This window comes from Myotis daubentonii, chromosome 9 (assembly GCF_963259705.1).
Source record: "Myotis daubentonii chromosome 9, mMyoDau2.1, whole genome shotgun sequence".
Taxonomy (NCBI): domain Eukaryota; kingdom Metazoa; phylum Chordata; class Mammalia; order Chiroptera; family Vespertilionidae; genus Myotis; species Myotis daubentonii.
Window position 1 is genome coordinate 60934922 of NC_081848.1, and position 21379 is coordinate 60956300.

Genomic DNA, 21379 nt, shown 5'->3' on the forward strand with positions numbered 1-21379 from the left:
AGTAAAACGAAAAGTTACTCCAGGCTCATGTGAGCTCATGTGAGTAAATATTAATATTCCCCCCATTTCATGATGTAGCAAAGTGAAATTGTATGTTGGCACCCTGCAAATTTCCATCAATTAATGTTGTAAGGATAGAATTCAACTCTTAGTATCTCTTTCAAAGCCTCGCTGTCCTTATAGGTGATGGTGGTTATGGAAGGCATTTGGGTTATTTTCAGTTTTCAAATTAACGTTTGAAGTTGAGTATGTTGCTGCAGAAGGAAGTCTTCATTTAAACAAACTCAAGAACTGTTTATTTCTTCTCTTTTCAGGTATCTGTAAACTGATAAACAATGGCTCATATATAGCAGCTTTTCCCCCGCATGAGGTAATTTTAAAATATAATTTCCATAAAAAACAATGTTCTCATGCTCAGTGCTTGATCCCATTTTTTTTTATTTTATTTAAATCTGGCTTCCCTCTCCCAGGAGGGTTCAATCAATGACTGGCCCTGGTCTTTTCTGAAACCCCCATTATATTTTGTCTCTACACTGGTTCCCCTGCCCAGAATCCTCCTGCAATTTTCCCTCATCAAGAATCCCAGCCTCGGAGGAAACTTATGGACATTGCTTGGCCACTCTGGCTACTGCCCTCTACTCCAACACAGAGACCATTTGGGAACCACACCACTCCCAAACAGGGCAGATTCCTGGTTTGTGCAAACTACTTTTGGATACCTGAAAATCAAACACAAACCCACAAAAAACCTTACAGCACATTAGGTACTTGATTCTCTGCCTGATATTACTTCTCTACTAGTTTTAAGTAGGAGAGCCTGTTCTAAACTATGGTGGGCTTTGCCTGCTGAGTCATGAATTCAATTTGAATTAGTTTTAACCCCCTCCCAAGCACCCATACATACACATTGTTTTAATATTAAGGCAACTTTGCATTTTAATATAAGAATGGGATCATTATAGGTTTCATTTCTGCACTTTCAGAACTAGTCACTCTTCTGTGTACAAATCCAAGAACTTATAGCCTTTGCCTGAGGAACCTTTGAGCCTGAGGAATTCACAGAACCGCACAATTCATAACAGATAAAATGTGTTGAGCACTTACTAATTGGTACTGAGCCAAATGTCTTTTATGGATCATCTCATTCAATCCTTGCAGAAAATCTTTGAGATATACAATGATATTAACTCCACTTTGTAAATGTCATTGAGGCATAGAAATGTTAAATATCAAAGGTACAGTTTTGAGCCCGGGAAGCCGCACTCCGTTTTCTCTCAATGATGGTAAAGTTATTGTGTTTATTAATAGACCTTAGATTCCAAACAGTAAAGTCTAGTTTACCTTAAGTTAAAAAAAACCTCATTGGTTTAAAAAGGAATTAAAGCCCTGCTGGTACGGTTCAGTAGGTTAGGCATCATCTTGTACTAAGTGGATGCTGGTTTTTGTTTTTTTATGGCTTTTTCCCCTTGTTTCTCTCTCTTTTTTAAAAATTCTTTATTGTTGAAAGTATTACATATGTCCCCCTGTCCCCCATTGTCCTCTTTCCCAGTCTGCCCACACTCCCCAGACCTGGCCTTCACTCCTCCCCCCATTGTCTGTGTCCATTGGTTATGCTTATATGCATACAAATTCTTTGGTTGATCTCTTACTCCTGTCTACCAATCCCTCCCGCCCCCACCATGGTCCATCTCCTGCCTTTCATCTGTGGTTTGATGGTCCGTTCAATGCTTCTATGTCTCTCAATCTATTTTTGTTCATCAGTTTATGTTGTTCATTATATTCCACAAATGAGTAAGATCATGTGATACTTATCCTTCTCTGACTGGCTTATTTCGCTCAGCATAATGCTCTCCAAGTCCATCCATGCTGTTGAAAATGGTAAGAGCTCTTTCTTTTTCACAGCAGTACAGCATTCTATTGAGTAGATCTACCACAGTTTTTTAATCCACTCATTTGCTGATGGGCACTCAGCCTGATTCCAAAGCTCAGCTATTATAAATTGTGCTGCTCTGAACATAGGGGTGTGTATGTTCTTTCTGATTGGTGTTTCTGACTTCTTGGGGTATATTCCTAGGAGTGGAATTACTGGGTCAAATGGGAGTTCCATTTTTAATTTTTTGAGGAAACTCCATACTGTTTTCCACAAAGGCTGCACCAGTCTGCATTCCCACCAGCAGCGTGAAAGAGTTGAGGATTCCCATTTCTCCACATCTTAGCCAGCACTTGTTTGTTGATTTGTTGATGATAATCATTCTGACAGGTGTGAGATGGTACCTCATCGTTGTTTTGATTTGCATCTCTCTGATGATTAGTGATTTTGAGCATGTTTTCATGTCTCTTGGCCTTCTGTATATCTGCTTTCAAGAAGTGTCATTTTAGGTCCTATGACCGTTTTTTGATTGTATTGTTTACCTTCCTTGTGTTAAGTTGTACAAGTTCCCTATAAATTTTAGAGATTAAACCCTTATCAGAGATAAAGTTGGCAAATATGTTCTCCCATGCAGTGGGCTTTCTTGTTGTTTTGTTGATGGGTTCTTTTGCTGTGCAAAAGCATTTTATTTTGTTGTAGTCCCATTTGTTTATTTTCTCTTTAGTTTCCATTGTCCTAAGAGATGTGTCAGTAAACATATTGCTTTGACATATGTCTGATATTTTGCTGCCTGTGGATTCCTCCTAAGATTTTTATGGTTTCCTGTCTTACATTTAGGTCTTTTGATTCCTGGTCAGGGCACATGCCTAGGTTGTGGTCTTGATCCCTGGTAGAATGTGTGCAGGAGGCAGCTCTCCCATCAACATTCTCTTTCCTTCCTTACTCTCTCTCTAAAAATCAATAAACTATTATTTTTTAAGAAAAGGAATTTAACAAAGGATTTTATAGGAGCTATCAGAATATTTTAATGAGGGAGAGATATGTAAAGTCATCATCATTCCAGAGATGAGCTAAATATACAATTTCTTAAGCTTTCAATAAATTATTTAATTACTCTATATTGGGGAAAAAAACAAAAGCAATTCCTATGTAATTCAAATTCCAATAAGAGAATGGGTATCGATTTATCTTATTTCATCTGTTTCAGGGAGCCTACAAGAGTAGCCAGCCCATCAAAACACATGGACCTCAGAATAACAGACATCTATTATATGAGCGCTGGGCACGCTGGGGAATGTGGTACAAGCACCAGCCCCTGGATTTAATCAGGTATTGGGGTTGGATCAATAATGGAAGATATATGTTGTTTTATTGTCATTTTCTTAGATTGGAAACTTTTATTTACGCATCAAGATGCAATAAGAAAAAAAATAATCCACCATGGGTCTACTCAATTGAAGGAATTTAATTTAGGAAATAGGTTACACAGAGGATGGGAAAGCTGAGAAATCAAACAGGAATAATAAGACAACCAGAGATTAACAATGGTAGAAGATTGCTAACTACCCTCAAGCTGAAGGGGAAATAGAATGAAGTATATTTCAGTGCCTAAAACTTAGACTGTACAATCCATGATTAGATTACCTGTAATGAAGTGGAAGTGTAGGGAGTAGAGCTATGAAGAAACCATGGCTGCTCTGGAGACAGCACTGAGGACAACCAAGAGAGCAGAAAAGTTCATGGCTTCTCCCTTCCTTCTACCTTGGGGTCTCCCAGTACCTCCTGGTGCCGGGAGCCGGTCCATCCTTGCTGTTTCAAGGGACCTGGCATATATGGCATACGGTTCTTAATATGTTTGCTCACCTTCTTGGCGCTGTGTTTTAACCAAGGTCACCTCTCCGAGAAAGGTTGAATCCCCAGGTAGGGATTTTCCCCTGAAGTTAGGGAGGGAATAAAACCCCTCAACTAAGTGCCAGGCGGGTAATTAATCCCTTTAACTACGAACAATCATGCTTAAACTACATAATCTTTTCTCCCTGGAATGGAGATAAGAAACGCCCTAACCTTTGTAATAGAGATTGATAGGATTGAATCAACTGGTATAAATACAGTTGTAACAAGACAGAAACAGACAGAACTCAGAACTCATGACACAGAACTCAGAACACAGAACTAAGGACACAGGGCTTGGAAGACAGGACCAAGAGAGACAGAGCCTAGGCACAGAACCTACACAGAACGTTCTCTAGAGACAGAAGAACTTCGCTGGCGAGAGCATGCCGGAGGATCCTGGACAGGGACTGGCCTCGGAGCCTGGAGGCTGAGCCTGGCGAGAGAGCATGGCAGGGATCCTGGACTGAACCTGACTGCGGAGATTGGCAGGAGAGCCTGACTAGAACCTGGTGACTGAACCTGACTGGAGAACCTGAGCAGAACCTCTCTGGAGATCCAGACCAGAACTTGGCTGGAGATCCTGGCTAGAGATCCTGGCTAGGCTGCTGATCAACTGAACGCTGTCTCCGTGTCATTCCTTCTTCGCCGACTCCGTCCACACCTTTGGGGACCCCTGGACCCGCTGGGGTCGGACCCCGGCATATGGCGCCCGAACAGGGACCCCTAGGTAAGCGCCCTGCACCCCGGACGGATCGGACTCCACCGTAGGAAGAGGGTGGATAGTCTTCGCCGACTCCGTCCACACCTTTGGGAACCCCTGGAACAGGATTCCCTTAGGTAAGCCCCCCCATTGAGAACCCCACACTCGGGACGGATAGGACTCCACCGTAGGAAGAGGGTGGATGCATGGACCGGCTCCCGGCATCCTGGCCCAACTTAACCAGAAGCAGTTTATGAGGCAACCTGTGTAATCTACTTCCCTGTGAAAACAAATCAAAAACAAGAAGCAGAAAATGGTTTTGAGAGCAAAGAGGAAAATGACCAACAAAGCATCTATGCATATATTTATCTTTAAACAAAGATTCAGTATCTGTTCTATTCCAAGAAGTTTATCCCAGTGAGTAATTATCCTAAACTTAAATTAGTCTTGAAATACTGTTATATTCATGATTTATTTTATTTTGATGTAACTCAGGTAACTATATATATTCCTGTCAAATAATATTGTTACCTCTTATTTAACCTTAACAATGTGTAATTTAAAATCTCAATATAATATTGTCTGTATAAGGTGACTATCTGTGTAGTGTTCTATAAATAGTCTAAAGATATTTTGATATATTAGTAATATATTAGTAAGACTCCAACCTTCAAAGGAATACTTGTTTAAAGGCACAACATCTTGTTGCAATACATGTTATTAAAATAATCTTCTGTTTCAAAGTAGAACACAAAAATCTATAATAATAAAAGCATAATATGCTAATTAGAATGGACGTCCTTCTGGACAACCTTCCAGATGAAGCTGGAGCTGTGAGGGAAGCCCAGGTCCTGGGTGTCTGCTGGTAGCCAGGGTCCCAGGTGCCAGAGGGAAGCTGGCGCCAGCAGCGGGGAGGAAGGAAGGCCTACTCTTGCACAAATTTCATGCATTGGGCCTTTAGTATTGTATAAAAATATTGTATATTGTATAAAAAATGAATCGACTATTGATCCATGTCTCCTAGGAGAAATAAATGGACAAAAACATCAAAATATTAGATAAATGATGCTTAAAGGAGGATGACCTTATATCCACACTTGGTAGAATATACACAAGTTTTATTTGGAACAATATAGAAAATAAAGTAGAAAAGGAATAATTTTCAGAAAGACAAGTCTTGTTAAGGAAAAAAAAAATAATTTTCTTCCCAGCAAGAATTACTGCCCAAATGAACTATAAAACAACAGGCTTTAAAACTACTGCTGGGTAAAAAAGCTGTGTGTTAAGTAACCATTTGAAGAAAATGGAGACCAATTAGTAGTAGAGAATTCAAAAATTTTTTATCTCTTACCAGAGGTTTAGAAATGGTGTGACAGTTACTATTGACAGTAGACTTGGTGAAGAAAAAGCGATTGAGTAGTTTTTAGAACCACATTATTCTTCTGCCATATCCACATACTAGTAAACTGTATTCATCAGCTGAAGGGAAATAAAATACATTCATTCCCTTATCTTCATTTGATCCTTCCTGTGGTGAGAGCTAGTAAAACAAGACACAGTCCACTTCTCAGCAGCGTTCAGTCATGGGAAAGGGAAGGAGTGGAGAAGTACTAGGTCAGTGTCATGCAGTATATAAATTCAGGACACAGAAACGTGGCTAAGGGTGGGACATCTAACCCAGGGTTGGAGTGGAAGTCAGTGATTTAAAGTGAAGGGTAAGTACAAGCCAGGCACACGATAAAGATAAAATGTAATATTCCAAAGCATGAACCAAGAAAAGAATCACGTGCTGCAGGAATTGCAGACTTGACCTTCGTAGAGGAAGATGTGACATAATTATGCAGATTGTGTGTAGCATAAGGGAGTCTGGCCAAGGGTGCTGATGGGGACTGAATTCATTTCTGCTCTCCCCATCCACTTACAGAGGAGACTTTTTTCTAATTTATGCGAAAGCAATATGGTGTGGCACAGATATGTGTGTAAAAAACAAAAAGGGATTCTTCTAGGAGTACGGAGAAAAGCAAGAATTTGCTTGCAAAAAGCTCTATGAACCATATTAAGTTTGATAAAGAAATATATTTTATAAAATTGTTCCTATGAGGACAATGTTTAAAGATAAACAATGTCACCATTATTAGAATCTCTAGCAACCATGACCATTAAGATAACCCAGATGGAGCTGCCAAGGGACTGGTCGGGAAGCCACAAGTGTCCATCTGAAATTCTGACAAGGTATAGTGTCACTTATGTTGCCTTAAGCTAAAAATTTGCTTTCTCATGCAGGCTGTATTTTGGAGAGAAGATTGGGCTATACTTTGCGTGGCTGGGATGGTATACTGGAATGCTGATTCCTGCAGCACTGGTTGGCTTGTGTGTTTTCTTCTATGGAATATTTACAATGAATGCAAGTCAAGTAAGGTAAGCTACTAATAGACTTGTTGAAAATTGTTGGCCTTTCTTCTGATTGGACAAAAGCTTTATGATAATGCTGACTATAAAAACAAGTGATAGTACTATAATATATTTGCTGTTTTTTGTGTTTGTTTATTTTTTTGTTTGTAGGGAAGCATCATAATAAAAAAGTAATTTCTCTACTGTTGTTATTGGTGGGTTGCCCGCCTGTGGCTGGTGGAAGTAGGCTTCTTGGGTGCCAAAGGAAAAAGAATTTCCTCAGGCCTCCATGGGAGGATGGGGTATCATGGAAAGCTTTATTGATGATGTAAAATTAAGGAGGTTTCCTTCCAAGGTCCCGTTTCCCCTCTGTCTCGTCATGGAAAAAGTCCAGCCTTATCTTCAGCAGAGCTAGGATTGCAGTCACTGCCCAGAGTTTCCGCTCCATATTAAAGCGCAATCCAGTCCAGCATTTGGCCAGGTTAGCTTATGTTCCCAGCTGCAGTCCATTGCATGTGGGGTCTACATGGCTAAGGGCCACACGTCTACTAAGGCCACATGGTGTGCTAACCCACACGCCAGCATGGGTCACGGAGCAAGGGAGCAAGGGAGCAAGAGCACAAGAGAGCAGGAACAGAACAAGAGAAACAGAATTCTTAGTCTAAGGATTTTAACCTTCCAAGATTTTGTGTGCTTGCAATGGCTCTAGCCCCTATCCAAGTATCTTTTTCCCAGGTTAGACTGACAGGCAAAAGCACCTTCCATACATCACTTCATTGCACATGCACCCATCTCTCCCTTTGTTTGATTCCTTACCCCAGTTATCTTCAAAGAATACATAGATGGTTCACTAGGGAGCGTGAAGTTTTAGCTTCCTGGTGAAGCTGCCCAGATGACCATGCTTATAATGTCTGGCCATCCCTTTGCTTTATTTCTATCATTAATATTAGCTAGCTAATTATGACAATAACACTGTTATATGAAAATTATTTTGTATAAGTCCTAAAATTATTTCTGTGTATGTCAATTTTTTCTTTCTAGTATATGCCACATAATAATTCAATAATGCATTAGGCAGTTTTATATAATTTATATTTGCATAGCATTTAGAAGTCTAGAATGCCCTCTCAATACATTAGTTCAAATAATTATATAGTTATAATTCTTTTAAAACTTATAATATGTAATACCTTAATCAATTAAGAAATTTAAAAAAAAACATAATATACAAAGACCTTCCAATTATGTTGTCTCATTTAATATTCTCTTTAATACCTGCCTTTGAGGTGAGTATTCCTTTTTGCTTAAGAGGGCACCTTACATACTTAAAGATGTCTAAACAAAATACTGATCCCACAAAAGCCTTTCTCTAAGCAGCCTGCTCCCGTGAGAACAGAAAGTTGCTTTCTACTCTCTAGGAACAGATATTGTAATAGTTTTGCATCAACTTAAGACATCAAGATAGTAGTGAAATAAGGTTCAACAAAAATCATACATTTATCAGAATAGTGATTCTTTTGTTAAAGTTGAATGACCCAAGATTTGGATATAGGATCAATACATTGTTATTCAGCAGAGGCAACAGTCACCCTGGCACTAAAGACTCTCAACAGCATGTTCTTCTTCATATATCACAAGGATATCATTAAGTTCAACCTTGTGTGGTACTCAAAATATGAAAAAAATACCTCTTCTGTCCAAAGCTCAGCACTTCTTGTTGTTGTTTCAACTTTTAACCATGGCCTTGGCACTGGGTAGTAATCAGAACAGTTGAGGGAAACATGAAATTCATTTCCTTGAATTTTTAAAAATATGTATATAATAGTCATATTATACACTCACACACACACACACACACACACACACACACACACACACACACACACTAGAGGCCTGATGCACAAAATTTGTGCAAGGGGCTTGGCCCTCACAGCTGTGGTGGCTGCCTTGGCCCTCACAGCCCCAGCTTTATCTGGAAGGTTGTGCAGAAGGACTCCTGAAAGATCATTTGACTGTCCAGTATAATAAGCACATTATGAAATATATATATATATATATATATATATATATATATATATATATATATATATATATATATATATATATATGCAACAGTTTTCCCTAAAAAAAAAGTACTTTCTTTGTTCTAGAGATGAATCCTGCTCCACAGACAACTTCCTTGATTTGGTATCTCAGCATGAAATCCAAATGATAGTTAGCATGAAAACAAACAAAAAACACCACTGTTCCAAAGCATTTCATCTAGTCATAGGTTTATTTCAGAATTTGGCAGCTTCATCGCCACTCTGGAAGACAGCATCTTCCTGTCCTTCCGTTTATTTAATCACTCTCTTAGAATTTTCAGTGGATAGATCTTTCACCTCCTACATTAAATTTATTCCTTAGCATTTTATTACTTTTAATGCAGTTATAAATGAGATTTTTTTTTCTTAATGTCTCTTTTTGGTAGTTTGTTGTTGGTGTATAGGAACACATGTTATTTGTATATTATTGATTTTATATCCTTTAACTTTACTGAATGTGCTTATTAGTTCTAACAGTTCTCTGGTGGAATCTTGATGGTGTTAGAAAAACACTCTTTAAAATGAATTAACACAGACAGAAAATTATTCTTAGACAGACCTACTGCTCAAGCTGATTCCATGGGTACACATTCACAAGGCTTTATCACGCCGTGTAGACTCCCCCTCCTCCCCTCCGAAGCTGAAAATGAACAAAAGGCGATGAGAGGAACAGATTTTCTATTCCTGTTGATTTGTGTACCCATGGGGTAAATTAGGCTTCTTTTGTATGAGGTAAATACTCTTTAACCGTTAGTACAAGGAGTGTTTTAAAAGGCATTAGCAAACTCTTTTCTTCAGTGCTTTATGGTATTATATAACTGCTACCTCTGTCACACTATAATTAAGATCCTGTCAGACTTTCTATTCTAAATCAAGATAAGCTTCACTGAATATCTTGACTTTCAAAATTTCATGGAGCTGAAATTTTCCATTCAAGGTGTCAGATGTGATTAAGTTGTAGGTGTTATCACTGCGGGTGAGGGAGAATACAGGGCTTTTATTTTGTATTGTTTTGTTTTAGTATAATTTTTAAGTTCTTTTTTGCTTAAAATGTAAAAAAGCTGAGGATTTGGTTTATTTATTATGTTTCTACCAGCTAAGTTCACATAAGTTAAAGTCATATTTCTCAATTGCCCTGCAGTAGACTTATATAACCAAGTTATAGATTTAGTGTATATATATGTACATGTATATATTCACATGTGTTCATTGCTCTTATGTAATTAAATGTGGTCAGATTTATGCATATGAGCAGACATATCATAAGAATATGAAAATGAGCAAGCAGGTAGATATGGCCTCAGGCCCTGAGTTTCTGGTCCAGAGCAAAGAACAAAAATCCCAACTTTCTAGTCCATTCTTTCCTCTTTGGCATTAGAATTTACCAAGAAATGTTTATGGGACTCAGTACTGACCAGCTTTTCAAAAGCAGTTGAGTCCTGAAGGGCCTCTGAAACTGTCTCCTGACAACATCCTTAGCAACAAGGGTTTCTTTCATTTATTAACTGCCTTTATTACCAATAACCCTTATGTAATATCCCAGTTAGATATTATCTCTAACTAGAGATAAAGATATTGATCCTCAGAGAAGTAAATGACTTGGTCAGGGGAGGCAATGGTCACCCTGACCCTGAAGGCTCTTAGTAGCATGTTCTATTTCAAATGGGCAGCTCATTTTCAAACCTCTATCTAATATATTTTTAAAATTGTAGCAAGAATACTCAACAGATCTATCCTCTTCAAAAATGTTTAACTGCAGCCCTGGCCAGGTGGCTTAGTTGGTTGGAGCATTGTCCCATACACCAAAAGGTCGTGAATTCAATTCCTGGTCGGGATGCACACCAGAGGCCACTGATCAGTGTTTCTCTCTCACATCAGTGTTTCTCTGTTTCTCGCTCTTGCTCTCACTCTCACTCTCACTCCCGCTCTAAGTCAATCAAAATATTTAAGTGCACATTACAGTATTGTTGACTGTGGGCACACCTTGTAGAGCAGACCTCTAGAACTTACCTTGCCGAGCTGAAACGCTATACTCTTGCACAGCAACTCCCACTTCCCTCTCCCCTACCCCTTGGCAAACAGCATTCTTCTCTGTTTCTATGAGTATATCTGACACTAGATATTAAACAAAAGAAAGCCACAATTCAAGGGGTGGTTATACTATCCTGCTCAGCAAAAGAAATTAAGAAACACTCATGCTGGCACTCTTCCTCCCTCTAGTGGTTAAGTGAAATCAAAGAAATTCTCCATAGTCTCAAATAAGGCTACAAATTACGTTGTCAAAAATTGTTTAATATTTTTTATTACGCATCAAGTTAAACCTGAGCATGTTATAGAAAATGAGTTTAATGATTCTGGAATTAAAAACAGGACTCATCCTTATGGCTTGGGTTCTAGACTTGGCGCTTTTGTTTGACCATTTGGAAGAGGAGGAAGATGACATAGTATCAACTGACTTTATAATACCATCTTAGTATGAGATTTCAATGCAGGGCATATCATGTCATCCTTGAAACACAATGAATTATGATAACAAGCCCATTTTAATAAAAATTTCCTTAAAGATGTGTGCCGATTCTTATTTGTACAAATGTGTGGTATTACTAAGAGAAGATATAACCCTCTTGTTCTTTAGGGCTTTTAAAATGTATTATTTTGCCTGTTTCCTTCTACTTCATATAGGCATTCTGATTACTAGAAATATGATGTGTGATCATGGGAGGATTATAGTGTATATGAGACTCATTGCATCATCATCATCACTAATAAATTGGTTTTTGATAGGAAAATTCTTTTTAATATAAAGCAAATATGTCCTTCTTTTAGATATATTATAGTTGATGGAGAATTGGACCCAAAATAAGAAAAAAAACCCTACAGTCTGTTCCCTGAACTATTTATTGTTAGCTGTATGACCTTGAGAAATATCAGTTTCCTCTCAGTTGTGGGGATAGGGATAATTATCATGGCAGGAGATTGCAGTGAGGACTAAATGTAATGGACATGAACTCATCTCTGCTCACAGCAAAACACTATATTACTATATAGTATTTGTACTTGCTATTTATTCTGATTATGGCTTGAGATTATACATATTCCACACATGAAATTCATATTGTTTGTTTCATTTGAATGCAGACATTTTAGAAAATTGCCGTTCTTGCTGCAAACATCACCAATTAAACTTTTATGTTCAGACATATATTCAAAAACCTTGAAATTACTTTCATCATTTCCAGAGCAGATTTACTTCAAGACAATTTATTCAGGGGATACTCAGTTGGAAAGAACCATGCATAACAGATAAAGGCACAAACCATCTTAAAAATAGGTTGCTGTAAACTCTCAGGCTGTGAGACTTTTGAGAAGTTATTCTTTTTTTTCTTTTTTTAAATATATTTTATTGATTTTTTACAGAGAGGAAGGGAGAGAGATAGAGAGTTAGAAACATCGACCAGCTGCCTCCTGCACATCTCCTACTGGGATGTTCCCGCAACCCAGGTACATGCCCTTGACCGGAATCGAACCTAGGACCTTTCAGTCCACAGGCCGACGCTCTATCCACTGAGCCAAATGGGTTTCGGCAAGAAGTTATTCTTGATGCCCCACTCCTGTCACAAAGTCATCTATAATGTATGCTTAGGTGTTTTTAAAAGTAGTGGCATAAAACTGAAGAGACAAATATTATACAGTTACATTCTAAGAGAGAATATAACATATTTCAGTAAATAAAAACTGTCAGTTCTGCATGACAGTGTGTGTGTCAGCTACACAGAGGGAAGGGAAGGGAAGGGAAGGGAAGGGAAGGGAAGGGAAGGGAAGGGAAGGGAAGGGAAGGGAAGGGAAGTCAACTCCCTCAAATTTCCAATGGACATGATGTACTGTTTATTGCAGTGGATGTTATGAAGTTGTGTGAATTATGGATGCTGTTCATTCTTGTGATACTAAGGCAGCAAGATACAAGTGAAAGATTTGAGAAATCAGAATAGATTTGATTCCAACTCAGCCATTTCCAAGCTTGTGAACTTGGTTAAAATTCCCTTGGGTGTTCCTCACAAAATTATCCTGTGTGTCATAACATCATGTGTAAATGTGTTTGTGTAACAAAGCACCACTACTGTCTCCCAAGTATAAAAATATGGCCTATGATCATTACATTATCTGGGTGGAGATATCTAAAAATAAAGAAGCAAACAGAAACTTCTATATCACAAATATCCTAAAATTCAAGTTGGAGCCACAATTTTCATTTCTTCTGCAGCCCAACTATTTCCATTTTTTTGTGTGTGTTGCTACTTCCCACAGGATTGACTGTAGGAGCTAAGCACCTTCCTAAACTTGAAGCTTTATTCTTTCTTTTTCTTCTTTGATTTCTCTAGCAAAGAAATTTGCAAGGCTACTGAAGTCTTCATGTGCCCTCTCTGTGAAAAGAACTGCTCACTACAGAGACTCAACGAAAGCTGTATCTATGCCAAGGTGAGTGTGGACGCTCACATTCTCCTTCCTGAACTCCAGGTAGTAAAAACGTCTTCCAGTGAATGGCTTTATGTCAAAGTTAAATGTTCCCAAGAGTTTAGACAATCTATATCATTGACAATGGAATAAGATGTCACAGCGATAACAAAACGAGTATATTTTTATTTAAATATTAGTGTCTTCCTTTGTTTTTATAATTGATTATTGTCATCATTGACACAAAGCTTCTCTTAGAATGATGTCTAGATTTTTCTTAGGAAAAGATTATTTTTATTACTAATGATTGCATTTGAATCTTCCATGAAGTCTCATGAAAAGAACTTCTAATTTTACAGGGGAAAAAATGAAATGATATGTCAAAAATTCTCAAATTGCTGCCTCTCAGAGTTAACTGAAGGTTTTTTAAAACTCCTTAAGTCCAAGTAACACCCAGAGCAAATAAATCAGAATGTTTGGGTTTGGAACCTGGACATCAGCATATTTTAAAGCTTCACAGGTGATTCTACAATGCATACAAGTTTGAGAAACTGAATCTCAGTTACTTATGTAAAACAGTTTTATTAAATTATAATTAACATATAAAAGTGTAAATATTTTAAGTGTATAAATGAAAACATTTTATCATATGTATGCACCTGTGAAATCATCACACTTGAAATAAAGAAGATACCCATCACTTCCAAAATTTCTTCAAGCATTCATAATCCCTGCCTCCCAACTCCACTCCCATACTCAGGCAACCGACTGCTTTCTGACATTATAGATAAGTTTGCATTTTCTAGACTTTTATGTAGATGCAATCATAAGTGTGTGATTTTTTTTCTGCCTTCTTTTGCCCACCACAATCATTTTGAGATTCATCCATGTTGTTATATGTATCAGTAGATTATTCCTCTTTATTTCGTTATATGTCCATACCAGAGTTTGTTTATCCATTAATCTATCAATGGACTTTGGAACTTTTTTAAGTTATTACCATTTTAAATAAAGCTGCTATGAACATTTATCTATCTACAAATCTTGTTATAGGTAAGTATTTCTCTTGGGTAATCTTCTTAGAAGTAAAATAGCTGGTTTATAGAATAAGTAGATATTTAACTCTATAAAAACTGGCAAACTCTTTTCCAACATGTTTATACCATTTTACATTGTTGCCAGCAGTGTATGAGAGTTCCAGTTTTCTATATAATCATAAACCCTTAGGATGGGCAGTCCTTTTAACTGTTCTAATAGATATCTAGTGATATTTCTTTGTAGTTTAGTTACTTGAAAAAAATCTGAAGATTTTTAAGAGCTGTGACATGGGCATACAGCAGTGCTCTATCTGGCACTATTCCCATAGCAAAAGCAAGATCTTTCTGTGGACTCTACTCAATTTCTAAAATATACTTAGTTTTGAATTATTTTAAATCTTCCACAAAGATGTCTCATTTTGGGAAGCATTTTATCAACTTTTTTTGCAAAAACCAATTGTGTTAGAATTATTAAATGTATATACACATGTCTTAGCCCATGCATTTTAAAGGCATATGACAGATTTAGGGACACCAATGCATTCGTATATAGGTTACTTATACTTTTACCTGAACAGATCTAATGAAACACACTGGCTTTATCTGAGCACTAAATATAAGAAACATCCACATATGGCAAAGTGATAAAGTAAAGAAACATTCCAAAGACTAGGGGGCTTTTGTCATCATGCAGTATCTACATCCCTCCTTTCCCTGGTAGAAAAAAAGTATGTTTAAGGACAGGTATGACTCATAAAGAATTCACTTAATAACTATTAAAGAAAGGTGGAAAATGGAGCTTGCAGAGGAGATACTGCCTTGTGGAACAATACAGAAATAAAACCCATCAGGATGAAATATTTGTCTTGTATTTGTTTCTCTGGCTAAAATAAAATGTAGCTACTTATTTCACACCTTAAAAATCAGAACTACACTTCCTTCATTGGATGCAAATAAACATTAAACATTTTTTTTAGGGTTGAACATTTATTTATAACATATAACCTATACAAAACATCTCTAGAGCAGTGGCTGTGGGTCTGAATGGACCCTTGAACCTGTCAGCAGCTCTACCTTGCAGGTCCCGCCTGCTGCCCCCAGAAGCCAGAGTTTGCTTGGGCAGCAGCATAGCAAATATTGTGGGTACAGGCTCAGTCACAGGGTTAGATGATCTTCTACCTGGAATGACTGAAAGTTGATCCAACTGCTAGTCTGCCCTCTTCCCCTCCTGGGAAGTTTGCCACCACTGCAGTTAAGGCCACCAGGATGAAAGTAGGGTCAGGGCTGGGGACCCACTGGAGACTTGCTAAGCATAAGGTAGGAGTAACTGGCTTAGGAGAATAGGTATTCGGAGAGGTCTGATTACAATAGAAGCTGATGATCTTGGTTCAGCATTTCCAAAATGAGGACTAGGTGACTGCAGCAACCATAGAGCTTCTCAGAGGAAGAGGACCATGCCCCCTGACCCTCACCCTCCTTATCCCCTCATATAGAATATAAGCCCTTATCCCAAGAGCCACACCAAAAAGCCCAGGGAACTCCACAGGCAGGGAAACCTTGCCCATGCTTGGAGGGCAGGGAGTGAAGAAAGACTCCCTGGGCTCCAGTGTCTAATCTCAGAGCAAGAGACTGGAGACCTGACCCACCTGATCCCCACTTGTGGGTGTGTAAGCAAGCAGTCAGCCTCCTCTTTCACGGAGGTCACAGCCTGGGGAACTTCCCCCTTAGGGCTGGGATGGGCCTGTGGAGATGAAAGGGTTGGGGCCAGCTTTCAGGAAGCTTAGTCGGATGCTCTGGGCCCATTTGATATCTCATAGCATATCTTTCCAGCAGAGGAGGTGCCTCAGCTCTGACAGGGGAAAAAGGTGGAACTTGGCTGACTCCACGCTCACCAACATGTACTAGGGACCTCAAACAACTAGATGGGGAGAGGGAGAAGCTGGGCCCACAGGATACAGAACAAAGGGTGGGGAAGAACTTGGGGCATAGTACCTAGGGTCCATAGGTGTTCCAACGTTACCTGAGTTACAGGTTCAACTGATGTAGATACGGTGGAAGTCATGGGCACCAAAGGCCACATTGCACTTGGGGCACTTCCTCTGGCGGGCCTCATAGCGGCCCTGCACACACTCAAAGCAGAAAACGTGGAAGCACTTGGTAAGCACCGCATCCTTCTTGCGTATGTTACAGCAGGGGCAGGTCAACCGTGCCTTGTACTCCTTGATCTCCTCCTGGAGGATTTCATCAGCATCTGCATAAACCTCCACCTTCCTCTGCTTCTCCAGCTTGCGCCGCAGCCGTGAGATGTCCTCCTGAGCCCTCTTGAGGTTGAAGCTCTCTTTCTCTCGAGCAGCACGGCTCTCTGCCAAGCAAGGCTGGCTCTCTCGCAGCCGTGTCTGCACATGCTCCAGCTGCACCTTCAGGTCTTCGGCCAGCTGGGCTGATTCCACAGCCTTCCTTTTACTGAGCTCCAGGGCCTGGTTGCATAGCATCAGCTCCTTTTCCACACCTCCAAGGCTGCCCTGCAAGGCCTGCTCTTTTTCCTCCAGCTTCTGCATGGTCAGCAGCTGGGCATCCACCTGAGACTTGAGGCAAAGAACCTGCTCGCCCAGCTCATCCCTCTCCTCTCGCAGCAGCTTATGAATCTGGTTGGCCTTGATCCGCTCTGACATCAGCTTAAAGTTGGCATCATCCTTTTCCCGCAACTGCTGTAGCAGCCGCCTATTTTGCTCTTGCATGTCCTCAAAAGCCTGACCTGTCACATCCATCTCTGACAGCAGAGCCTCCTCCTCCTGCTTGGTGGCACCCAACTTGCGCTGCAGATGTTCTATCTGCTCCTCTGCCTGCCGAATGCGCCGCATGGCATCCTCGTCCGCAATCTTCTTCCTCTCCCTCTGATCTCTCTCCTCCAATTCTCGGATGTGATTCCGTAGCTCACTGACCTCGGCCTTGATCTTGCATTCAGCTGCCATAAGCTGCACCTTATCTCGTTGCTCCTTAGGCACTGTTCTGTACATGTCCAGCAGCAGCTTCATCTCCTTCTGGCTTTCCTGGGCCTTCTTGAGGTCTGCTCGAAGACATTTGAGGAATTCGGACTCTTTCCTCTTGGGCTCCTCCACCTTGGCCTTTTCCCGATCAGCTCTTGAATATGCTGAGGCCATAGATTGGGCTCCCAGGCCAAACCCTTCCCACTCCTGAAGCTCCCATTGGGGCCTGGGCTCAGGTTCTCGGACCCAAGAGGAGGGGCCTGGGGCCCTGGGAGTTAAGGCCTGAGCATCTTCCTCAAAGGGGACCAGTTCCTCTATCTTTGCTAAGGAGGTAGTCATGGTGGCACCAGGCATTGAAACCATCTCCTTTCTGCTTTCGTGGTCACCAATAGGGCCTGGCCCGCCCTCTTCTTGCCCTGGATCTGGGGCACTGAGACCAGAGTCCTCAGGGATAGAGTGCATAGAGCCACTGGCCTGGGCCTGGAACTTGCCAATCTCAGCCTGCACTTCCCGCAGCTTCCGTTTGTATCGCTGGGCATCCCCCTTTAGCTGGTGGTTGTGACTTTGAAGGCTGCTGATCAGATGGCGCATCTCACGGTTGATGGGCCCTGCCTGCTCGTTGGCGGCCAGGTTCTGTTCAAACTCGATGCGCAGCATCTCATACTCCTTGCGTACCTGGGCCAGTGTGTCCTCCATCTGGATAACCTCTGTACGCAGCTTCTTCTGCAGCCCCAACTCATCGCTCTCCATGTGCTCAATGTGCATCAGGTGTGAGTTCTTGGTGGCCAGCAGCAGTCCCCGGGCCTCCTCTAGCTGGGCCTTCACTTGCAGAGACTCATTGTAAAGCAGTGAGAACTGGGCCTGCAGCACTTGGTACTCCTCCGTCTCCTGTACCACCTCCTTAGGAAGACTCCGTAGGGCCACCTTGAGGTGCTCATTGGTCCGCACAGCCTCCTGAAGTTCGACCTGGAGCTTCTCCAGCTCTGCCATGTGGCTGTTGGCCAATAACTGGTTTTCCTCTAACTCCGCGTTCAGCATCTCAAACTTCTGCAGGCTGAGTGTGATCTGGCCTCCCTGGAAACCTGAGGAGCTACCGGATACATGGTAGCCAGAGTTCAGCTGCTCCAAGGCCTCCGCCAGGTGCTTATTGAGCTTTTGCTCACGCTTGTGCAGCTTCTCAATGTCCCACTGCAGGTCCTCGACTGTGGTCTCCATCTCTAGCACTTTGGTGTCTGCTGATGTCACTTTATCCTGGAGCTCCGCGTACTCCAGGGAGATGCAGTGGTGCTTCTCCTGTAGCTCGGTGGCCAAGGCCTGAAGTCGCCGGTTCTCACAGCCCAGCTCCCGGGTGCGTGCCCGAGCCGCCTCGCCGCGGGGCTCACCTCCCCCTCGACTGCAGATGCGCCGACAGAGTCCCTCCACCTGGCGCTGTAGGCGGGCTGAGGCCTCGACCACACGCGACACAGCGGCCTTGGAGAACTCCATCCGGCCCTGCAGCCCCACCTCCTCACTGCTGGGGGCGCCCTGTTTCACCCGGAAAGCCAACGCCGGCTCGCTGAGTGGGGGCCGTCGCTGCGCGGGCAGGGTCTCCCTCAGGTCTGACGTCGGCACCCCCTGGGCCCCAGGTGGCTGTGTACCTGCAGCCAGGTCCCGCTGCTTCTCAAGGCGTCGGAGAAGGGCTTCCACGGTGACCTCCAGCTGGGCCCAGTAGCGGTTGACGATGAGGAGTGTGGCGTCATCGGTGGCCTGCCGCTTTTCCAGCTTCTCAATCCGTTCTCGGAGTTCATCTTCACAAGCCTGGCGCTGCTCCAGCCGCTCTGCCAGCTTCTTATTCTTGAACCGCAAGACCTTCAGGTCCATCTCCCCCGAGAGAGAGATGACCCAAGACGAACAGGCCCTCTAAGCGCGGTTGCGGCCTCGAGGCTCAACTTCTCTGTGGGCCCCGAAACGCACCGTTGGCGGTTGGTCAAATGGCGGCACTTCCGGTCATAGATGGCACTTCCGGCCACCCGAGGCACTTCCGGGACTTCCGGCACTTCCGTCACCCGCAACAGAAGCAGTCCGGCGCCGCCATCTTGGACTTCAGTGACCATCGGCGTCCTCAACATTCTCTTTAATATTAGTTTATATAGTTAAACACCTAGAAGTTACTTGATGGGCATTGCCAGATATAAGGGAACGGAATTTTATCAAAGAAACAAGCCAACCAATGTGGGGTCACCACCGCTTAGCCACGTTATCTAGGAACTTGTTAATTCCTCCTGGCATCCACCCTCACTTGTGGCAAGTAATAGGAAAGTAAATATGCCATGTTTATTTCTTGGGAAGCGTGTGTATCCGTGTAATTATTCCCTTAATAATTTCAAGGATGTGTGAAAAAAAACGGTTCCTTCGTGTAAAAATGATATGTAAGTACATTGTTTTCTTTGATGATCGTTTTCATTTTTAACATTTTAAAAGTATGGGACTTGAGAAACTTGGGCAATTAAGTCAATCTGTGATGTTTGCAGACTCATTTAAAAGCACCTGAAACCACACTGTCAATTTCCATTATTTCAAGGATTTTAAAGTGAAATCATTAGGTAGAAGGGTCCTGCATTGTTTTATCATGTAATTCTAAAAATGAGTCAACCTTCGCAGTGAGCTTTATTCATAATAGTTCTTAGTTTGTGCGTGTGTGTGTGTGTGTGTGTGTGTGAGTTTAACTTGTGCAGCAAACATTTACTCAATACCTAGTATGAGCCTCAGATTATATACGACAGTGAGGCTACCACAGAAATAGGACAGAGGTTGTTTGTTCTTAAAGAAACTTTATGGAAGCATCTGTATACGACTCTACATCAGAGTCACCTAGAACATTTGTTAATAAAGTACATTTAAGCGCCTCAAGGGTAAGGCTTAGAAATATACATGTTAACAAGCGATTCACCTGATTCGGATTCCTGGGAGCACATTTAAACAAGATATTGCCTAAAATAAGTCATGGGTTGGGGGAGGGGGAGGAGCTAATGAGGTGTCCATGTTTGGTGTAGCTTGTGTCCAGGTCCAAGGGCTGTGGGTGCCTGTTGGGATTTTTCTCTGTCTCAGAATTAAGGACTGAGGAGGTCAGGAAGCCCGAACTTCAGCCTATGTTCTGACTCCCTGCCCCCAGCCCCCTCTCCTGTAATAGCCTGCCTGGCCAACAGGGTTGAATCTGCCCAAGAAGGCACTTTGTTCTCAGCCCAGAGGGGCTCTAATGGGGTGCAAGTGGCAGTTTCCAGAACTTTCTGTTATTCTTAACCCATCAAACAATTTTAGAGAGAAATCTAGCAATTACAGTAGAGGAGACATAGACTTTATGCTTCCAACCTAATGTGAAATTTATCTCCTTAAACAATGCCCACATTTATTGATTTCTTGCCACACTCAGCTCTCTAAGAGAAATAAGATGTTAAAAATAATGGAGAATTTGTGCTTAAACACAGCTTTCTTGCAGGCTTAGTTTGATTCTGTCTACTTATAGTATTTCCACACCAGCAGTGTTGAATAAAATATTCACACCAGCAGTGTTGAATAAAATGTTTGTCCATAGGTCCCTCTATGCATAAAGGTAAGCTATTTTTCTAATAAAATAATCTATTGTAAATATACATTTGTAGACAAGCCTATTTTTTGCTTTAGAAAAGTCTATTATGTTGCTTTGGGAATTGTCTTTTTATTTCATCTGGAGCTTTCTTTTATTGAGAAAGTATTCCTGTCCTATTAGGCATAAGGCCTCTTTCCCCTTTATTCTGTTGTCAAACACCCATGATCTAACCTGGAGCCATCAACTCTAGACTTGATGCTTCCTTTTCCCTCTTCCCCATTTTTATTCATCAGGTCTTATATCAGCATCCTAAATAAATCCCTTAGCACTTCCATTTTTAACTGCAGGCTTCTAATTGTTCTTTTTGTCTGCATTGTCTCCCATATCATAATACATCCTA

At 41.3% G+C, this 21379-nt stretch overlaps 2 protein-coding genes across 2 annotated transcripts in view; one reads left to right on the forward strand and one right to left on the reverse strand.

The window, feature by feature from the left end:
- Positions 1 to 21379, forward strand: part of ANO3 (anoctamin 3) — a 201991-nt gene that overhangs the window by 107627 nt on the left and 72985 nt on the right. Inside the window, exons 10-13 of the mRNA XM_059709159.1 lie at positions 315 to 370; positions 3078 to 3199; positions 6747 to 6881; positions 13318 to 13414. Of these exons, the coding sequence (XP_059565142.1) occupies positions 315 to 370; positions 3078 to 3199; positions 6747 to 6881; positions 13318 to 13414 (410 nt within the window). The remainder of the gene's footprint in view (positions 1 to 314; positions 371 to 3077; positions 3200 to 6746; positions 6882 to 13317; positions 13415 to 21379) is intronic.
- Positions 15961 to 19507, reverse strand: LOC132241680 (E3 ubiquitin-protein ligase BRE1B-like). Its single transcript, XM_059710616.1, is given in 2 exon segments — positions 15961 to 19294; positions 19297 to 19507. Coding segments are annotated over 2 exon segments (3045 nt in total). The 3' UTR covers positions 15961 to 16460.